The sequence below is a fragment of the Triticum aestivum genome, chromosome 3B (genome assembly GCF_018294505.1).
Source record: "Triticum aestivum cultivar Chinese Spring chromosome 3B, IWGSC CS RefSeq v2.1, whole genome shotgun sequence".
Taxonomy (NCBI): Eukaryota; Viridiplantae; Streptophyta; class Magnoliopsida; order Poales; family Poaceae; genus Triticum; species Triticum aestivum.
In genome coordinates this window covers 592,620,463-592,629,092 of record NC_057801.1, presented here as the reverse complement: position 1 = coordinate 592,629,092, position 8,630 = coordinate 592,620,463, and the positions used below count along the sequence as shown (strand labels likewise).

Below are 8,630 nucleotides of genomic sequence, written 5' to 3'. Positions count from 1 at the left end.
CGTACCCCCCGGCGAGGGTGGTCGCCCCGGCGCAGCACCGACGCATCGGGCCATGGGCGCCAAGGAGGTTTGGCCCTTCTTCTTCTTCCTCCTCATCGCGCTCCTCTTCCCATTCCTCCGGCTCTCCGGCGCTGCTCGGCGTCAAGGCCGAGCCCGCGCCGGAGATGCCGCTCGGCCAGCGCACTCGCAGCGCCGGCATCGTCATCAACGAGGGCGGCCGACGCGCCTCGTCCTCGTCGGCTCCTCCGCACTTCGTCAAGCCAAAGACGGAGCCGGGGCTGGCGCCGGTGAAGACGGAGCCGGGGCTGGCGCCCGTGAAGACGGAGCCGGGGCTGGCGCCGGCGAACGCGGAGTTTGACGACGACGACGCGACCCTCGAATGGGCGCGCCAGGACTCCATCGCGTTGGAGAAGGCGCGCCGGGAGAAGGAGAAGGAGCGCCAGTGCGCCGCCCTACGCCGCTTCAAGGAGCGCCGACACAGCCGCGAGGAAGGCGGGGTCGTCGTCTTATGCGACAGCGACGACGACGACGACGCGCCGCCGCCTGTTTGCCAAGGCGACGCCGGGCAGGGGTCCAGCAGGGGCACCCGCGTCAAGGAGGAGAAGGCCGCCGACGACGATGGCGGCGACGACTTCAGCCACTTTTTTTACTTTAGATTAAGTTAATGTAATGTTTGGACGAATTTCGCCGAAACTTGCCATGGTTGGCCGGAATATAACTAGTTTTTATCATAACTTCGCCGAACGGTTTTTTTTAAATACGCGCCTGGGGGCGGCCCCGGGGGCCGACGGCTGGGGACCGACTCGCCCCCAGGACCATTTTTTGCGCCGGCTCACCCCCAGGTGGCGCTTTTAGACGCCCCCTGGGGGGCCAACGGCTGGAGATGTACTAAGAGGTGAAAGTTTTTTTTTTGCGGGGGGTAAGAAGTGAAAGTTAGAATGAGCCTAAAGTTCTTACGAGGTACTTGTGAATGTCATATTATTTTTTAATATATTAAAAATGTGCTAAGTTGGCAAATTTGCCAAAAGCAATAAGTTAAGAATTTGCTGATCTTGTACAGGGGATTTAATTTATATAGTGGACAAAATGCACATTTGCTAGTAAAACGTACAAAAATAATAAAGATGAACTAGCATGACAGAAGTTTTCATTTGGGAAACTAAAATATACTGTGTAAACTGCTATAGAAGAAATGAATGATGCACGGAAGAAGTTTGTTAATTTCATGGAAGACCAACTCCGGCACAATTAAATCAACCTAAGTGAAAAGACTAGCATGGCATCTATGTGTCATATCCTGAAAACAGGAGCATTTTTCAGCACGGCAGGTGTATTCAACGTTCACAAAAGGGAAGAAGTTACCGGAGCCAAATAAGTAAATTAAATGTGCACACAATGTCTGCATGGTTGAGTTTGTGTGCTACTATCTCGAGATATGTGTGTCAGACCTCTCTATATATACATGAACTAGATTGTGCTAATTACTTTGATAAACCGCGTTGTGGTCTATGACGCCTAGCGATTGTACAACATCCCACGTCAACTAATATAATGAAATTTGTGCATCCAGCAGTGGCAAAAGGATAAAAGCGAAGAATTGTACAGCTGAGAACTAAGATGAAACATCCACAGATCGAGCAGAAAAGCTCAAGGAACAAAAGTACTTTATATCAATCAATGTCGAGGAAGTCAAAGTGGAAAGGAATTAAAGAACAAAAGGCAAAGTATGGAACGCCCAACCATTCGGTTGATGCAGAAGAATCATGGCAGCAACTAAAATCAATAAAATGAAGCAAATAGGATCAGAAGAACCAAAGGACTAGGTTAAAAACAAGTCAAACGATGCTAAACATCTAGTAGATTCTGAAGAATTGCGAAAAAGGATAAAAAGCAGCATGCAGCGAATTGTGGTACTGCAGCATGGCATGCAGCACTTTTGTGTTTTCTTGGGACTCGGTTCCTATCTTTGATCACCTAAGACGCAATGAAGGGGAAATAAAAGGAATGTGCTATATTAAGAAACGCTAATATTTTCATAATTGTTTCAGTCGTGTGATCGTGTCTGGTCTCGCGAGGGTTTCAGAAACATGTTCATACTGCTTCATGGCACATTGCCTAGGCATGATCAAGTACAGTTGCACGCACACGCTAGCTCCCCATACCGAAAGTGACACCCACAAGTGGTGGTGACCCAGAAATTGCCCGCTGAGCATGCCAAAGAAAGCACTAGGTGGACTAGGTGATCATAAAATCAGAGAAACAGTATGAAATAATCGAACCCCGGCATGGGAAAAAGGTCAATTGTCGAAACATCTAGGCATATGTACACATGTACACTACGTAGCACATTGCATCACTACAGCCTTGTCCATACAAGAGAAGGGGAAAGAAGAACACGGAGACCCCAAATAGATATGTGTATAGGGGAATTATGAGGCCGATCATGGGGATGCGACGGGTTAAATTGGAGCTAGCAGATCATCATAGCACAAATCATAGCGGCACACACATGCAATACAGAGAAATCCTCAAATGACATGCAAATAAGGAGCGGGGGCACACGCGTCAGGCCGTCAGCTAACATGCAGCTAGCGTGCGGGAGGGATCGGGGGTGACTGGTCACTACACCTTGTTGCTGTGCGGGTAGTCGTAGAGGAACGTCGACGGCGAGAAGACGGCGTAGTCGTTGTCCAGCAGCTGCGATTCGAAGATGTCCTCCTCCTCGCCGTCGCCGAACGCGGCCGCGGCGAGCTCCGGCTGCCCTCCAGCGGCGGCGGAGCCGGGGGCGCCCGCGTCAGGCGTCGACCCAGCCGCGCTCCCCTCCGGGCTCAGCTCCTGCGCCGCGCGGCCGTCGTCGGTATTGTACTTGGAGGGGTCGGCATGGCGGCCCGTGAGCTCCTGGACGAGGGCGCGGAAGCCGGCCTCGCTGGTCTTGACCCTCATGGGGTTGGAGATGTACACCACCTTGATCGGCTTCTTGCCCCCGCTGCCGCCCGCCTTGCTGGCCCCCTTGCCGCCGTGCTTGCCCGAGCTGCCGCCGCTCCGGGGACTGGGGCTCCGCTGCTGCTTCCGGTGCTCCATCAGCTCAGCTCAGCTCGCTAGCGGATGGGCGGGCAGGAAGGGGAGCGGCGAGGCGATCTGGTTGGTCTCAGCAGGAAGCAAGGAGAGCGAGGGCTTCTGCTGCGGCTGGTCCTGGCCATGTACGAACAAAGGCTACTGGCATTGTGGGGGATTTTTAGCTCAACACGCGGTGGTCGCGGTCCTTGATGGGAGTTGGGAGGGAGCTGGCGAGGCGTCCTGGAAGGAGTAGAGCAGTAACTCGGGGGAGGAGCCGCTAGCCTGCTTTGGATAGATGGACGGGACGATGGAGACAACGCGGAGACCGGGCGGGCGCTCGCATTGGAGGATTATACAGGAGGCCCGGGCCGCTGGCTACGCATGTGACCTAGAGGAAAAAGGAGATATCTACGGCCACAACAATTATATAATACATATATACAATTTTCTTACACACACACACACATATATATATATACAATATATTGTGTATGTATGGTGTTTTGGTTTGAACACTGTTGGACCATTTTTATGCATAGAAACACTGAATTGTATTTCTTCCGGTTAAATCTGTATGCCGTATTGTGTTTTCTCAAATTTCATGGTTTAACCCACAATTAGTTGAACGATATGTGCCTTATATTAGGGAGAGTATATATATTTTGAGCAAAAGAGAGGCTGCCCTCTCTGATATCATTTAAATAAATCAAGGTCTTTTTACAAGCACACGCTACCAAACTACTAGACCCGTGGCTTGTATTATATGGACTTGATATCATTTGATTATGTCAAAATCACTTTCTTGTGATTCTGGCTTTTTAAAACTGGGCAACAAAGTAATGTGCGCAAATTTCATGGCCAAAGTACAAAATTGGACAGCCAAACCATGTCACATTTTGCAATGTAGGGAATACCAGCAAGTTGCCTTTTTTCAACTACAAAGAACAAGAAAAGCTAGTTGCTTTTTATAATCATTACAAAGAACAAGAAAAGGTGGTTGCTTTTTATAATTTATTTAATTCTCAACTCACGGGATGTGCAAACGTTTAGTGGGTAAAAATAGGTAAGAGTAAATTGCGGCAACTTAAAAAGAACATTCTATTTTTTGCGGGTGAGAACAATCTATATTTGATGCAGCTGAATTTAAACTGTTTAAAGAATAAACGGTTGTTACTTTAGGAATATGTGAAATATAAAAATAACAAATATATTGCAATATATGCAAACACATATTATAGGGGTTCCACACGGTATGATTCATTTGCATGTTTTAGATCTACTCAAAACATTTTCTAAGAAGACAAGAATAGGAAATTAGTAAGGAAGAAGGCTAGTTTAATCAAAGTGGTTACCTCCAATGGTTGACTAAACTCCATACTGTTTGTCCACACGATCGCTACAGAGCACCTCATCATTTTTAAGATTATATATGATCATGTTAATGCTTATAAGAATAGGATGCTTAGTGGATTGGATCGACCACCCATTTTGTAGGAATGGAGCTACTATAACTTTAGAGAAGTGGTGTTGGTTGTTGAGCCAGCCACACTTGTTCATCTTGTACCTTTTGGGCACAAGTACATGATGCAGTTCATACACCAAATCAACGAGTGATCTATTCCTGGCAGAAAAAAGGAAGAAGGTAGAGAAAATGAAACGAGGGTATATGTATTTCCATTTCCGTTACTTCAAGGGGCCGATTATTATTGCGTGCATGGGTGAACGTAGCGTTCAGCGGGCGGCAGCGGGAGAAGGGGTGCGGTCCACGAGGATGGGTTAATGAGAAAGCGCAAACAACTGAGACAGAACTACGTACGGGGCCCGCGCCGCGATTGCATCCACGACGTGGCGCGCGATTACAGGGTGGGCCTGCGTCAGCCGGGGACCCGAAGCTGACGTGATATATATAATAAAAATCCCGGGAAACCTTTCCTCACCGCCCGCCATGGCTTACCCTCGGGGGCGCACCCGCAGCGCGCACTCGCTGCCGCGTGGGCTCCGCCCCTGGGCAGCGGCCAACCAGAGCGCTGGTAGGGAGGGGCTCCGGTCCTCAGAGGAAAAATAAACGGAGGGAAATAATGCAGCGCGCTGTGGAGTGTCAGGTCACGTAGGTGGAGGGCCCACGGGCCGGAAGCGGGACGGGGAGAGAGCGACCTTTACAGTTGAAGCCCTCTGCTCTCTGCTGGATGGCGCCTGGACCACACGTCCCCGGCAGGCTTTGCTTGCTCGCCTTTACAACCAAACGCACCCTAAGGCAATGCCAATGCACCATTCGAGCGCACCAGTTGCACGATTCTGTGCTGCGTACGTCCGCGTCTCTGCGGCCACGATCCATATCCACCGCAGCAGGTTTTGCTTGCTCGCCCACATGCTTGGCGACGTATGCTTTATGGCTGGCCGTGTTCTACCGCCGCTGTCGCTGGGCTGTCGATCCGGTCATTTTCGAGACGGGAAAGCTTTGGGGAACTGATCGTCCACTTGGATGCGATGGGAAATGCCATGCTTGTGGGAATTATGTTCTTCAGGCTGCGTGGTCGACGTGGAGGATGCTGGGACATCAGTTCGGTCGGTGTGCTCGTGCAATATCCAGGGAGATGCATGGCCAAGCCATCACATAGGTTAACCGTCGGTCCTGATATTTCACGCATTATTGCTGTTTTATACCAAAGACCCACGTAGAACTTCCATATATACCAAAACAAAATTTATGCCGCCTTTAAAAGTGGATGTTTCTATGGACGTGGAGTTTCTTAGACCGAGTTCATGTGAACTCGGGGTGAACAGCAAAAATCCAAACAAACATTGAAAAAAAACTGGGGTTTCTTGTGAACAAACATTGATGTGTGATTCACATGCGTGCAAAATTTCGTGATGAAATAAAATCTTGAAGGTCTAGGCAAAAAGCATCAAAATCAATGATCCAAAAAGATGGTTTTGGAAGCATTTTGGAGCATTAGTTTCTTTTGTCCACACTTCCACAAATGCGATTTTACCGCGAAAATTTGCATTCATGTGGCAAAAACACCAATGTTTGCTGCCAAAAAATCACTTGTTTTTATTTCTTTTACCTATTTGTTAAATTTTTACCATTCACCAAGTTCACATTAGCTCGAGCTAAGAGGAGGACTTTTCGGTGTTTCTATTTCCCCCTTGTATTAGGTGAGTACTAAGATCTTGATCCTAAGGTTGAAAAGTTACCAAATAAAAATGATTAGCTTGTAAAACGAAGTGAGTGCGCAGACGTGTCATGTAGAAACAAGTGGGATAAAAAATTTAAAAATAGAAGTATGCATGATCACTAGTACATAAATCGGGCTTTGCAGGTGGTTATGATACATGGGCCTGAGGCGGTTCACCGTTCCGCCTGAAAGCCTGTGTCGCTAATACTCGTCATAGCGGAGGCGGTTTCTAAACCACCTCCAATTTCTTACCACCACAGACGGTTTGGCATGCAGAACCGCCCCTAACTCCTGTCACACCACAAGCGGCTTCCAATATATACCCGCCCGAACCACTCTGTCATTTGAAGCAACTTCATGCGTACAATTGCATGTAGTCTAGTAACATTTCTACCATAGGCATAAACATTCTCATTCATCGCAGAAGTCAATTACATTACATAATACATTCAAATTTATTTATTTATTCATTTGCGGGGTAAAGGAGAGTTTTATTCCAAATTTATAGAGTTACAGTCAAGAGGCAATAGTTCACAACTCACATGTGAAAGAAAGATCTTATAAATTCAAGAATCGCTAACATCAAACATATGAAAGAAATATATAAATTCAAAGAATCATAAACCATCCTCATAACAAACTAGAGAAAGGACATGGATCTAAATCCAAAGATTCCTAAACTACTCATCGTCTCGAGTGGTCTACCTGTCGCGCCTCTTACCAAACTAGATGCCACACTACAGGAAGGAGATGGCGAAAATGATTATCTCACCAAGCTATATCCAACTTTCCAATCCAATCAACAATGAAACAAATTCCAACGAAATCCGTCGGTGCTTACATAAAAAGGTAAATTTTTAGCGCCACTAGTCATCTTCTTTTGTGTAGTGTAACCAAATTATAACTCTCCATAGAACAAAAGTTAGCAAGAGTTAACATAATATATATTTATATATTCATTGATTTAATAAATGCACGTACTTAATAATATCGTACCTAAGCCCAATCCATTGCAGGAGCAATGGGTGGGGTGTGGACATGTGCGGCCAATCTGATGACTAGTGCCGCGACGAAGGCATTTGTACGACTCCAACCCGATTAGTTATTTAGTGTGGTGCAACTAAAAGATAGTACGCCCTATGATATACACAAATATTAGGATCATAATTGTTATATTTATTTATTAAAAAATAGCTAAGAAGATCATACCCAACTTAGGCAGTGGTGTGATCATGTTGATCATTTTCCGAGTAGTGCCCTACCAACAACTCAAGGAGAAGAAATAAAAATTGCTAACTCTCTCTACTTCCCCAAGAAGCATGCAGCCGCGGCAAACCTAAGAGACTATGTTGGTTTCATCTATTGTTGCGATTCAATAAAATCCTTCTAACGAAACCTCAAACCCATAAGCGGGATTTTTGTACTATACAACTAAAATTGATAAATGTTTCAAAACAATATTGTTAACTAGTTTTGAACTGCATCAACAATTCATTTGGTGGCACATAATTACATAAACGTACATACCTCAACCTCAGATAACACAATGAACCTTAATTTTCGACATCGAAGATGTAACTACCTTGCCTAGCATGAGTTAAAGAAGTTAAGTTATTCTTTGACACATATAATCCAAAACTAGCCTGTAACACCCACAATGCGGCTATATCTCCCACGTGTCGAAGCACGACTTAGAGGCATAACCGCATGGTGGTTTTGTCGCAAGAAGGGTCATCTTCATACAATCCCATGTAATGAACAAGAATGGGATAAAGAGGGTTGGCTTACAATCGCCACTTCACACAATACATAAACTAAGATCATACATCATTCAAATACACTCATAGACCGGCTACGGTCAAGTTCAAATGAAAAGAAGACAACCCCAAATGCTAGATCCCTGATCGTCCCGACTGGGCTCCTCTACTGATCATCTGGAAACTATACATAGTAACGACCAAGGGCCTCATCAAATTCCCACTTCAGCTCAGTTGCGCCATCTGCGCCAGTATCCTCGGCACCTGCATCTGTTTTGGTAGAATCTGTGAGTCACGAGGACTCAGCAATCTCACACCCGCGAGATCAAGACTATTTAAGCTCATAGGTAGGTAAAGGGTAATATGGTGGAGCTGCAGCAAGCACTAAGCATATATGGTGGCTAACATACGCAAGTGAGAGCGAGAAGAGAAGCAACGCATCGGTCGAGAAACTAGAAGTGATCAAGAAGTGATCCTGAAACTACTTACGTCAAGCATAACACAAACCGTGTTCACTTCCCGGACTCCGCCGAGAAGAGACCATCACGGTTACACACACGGTTGATGCATTTTAAAGAGGTCAAGTGTCAAGTTATCTACAACCGGACATTAACAAATTCCCATCTGCCTCATAACC

At 46.5% G+C, this 8,630-nt stretch overlaps 1 protein-coding gene across 1 annotated transcript; it reads right to left on the bottom strand.

Annotated features, from left to right (window-relative positions):
- Positions 1–2,077: 2,077 nt before the first annotated feature.
- LOC123071128 (uncharacterized) lies at positions 2,078–3,400 on the bottom strand. Its single transcript, XM_044494623.1, has one exon. It carries the CDS (start codon positions 3,079–3,081, stop codon positions 2,623–2,625), a length of 459 nt encoding a protein of 152 aa, XP_044350558.1. The 5' UTR covers positions 3,082–3,400; the 3' UTR covers positions 2,078–2,622.
- Between the last annotated feature and the right edge of the window lie 5,230 nt (positions 3,401–8,630).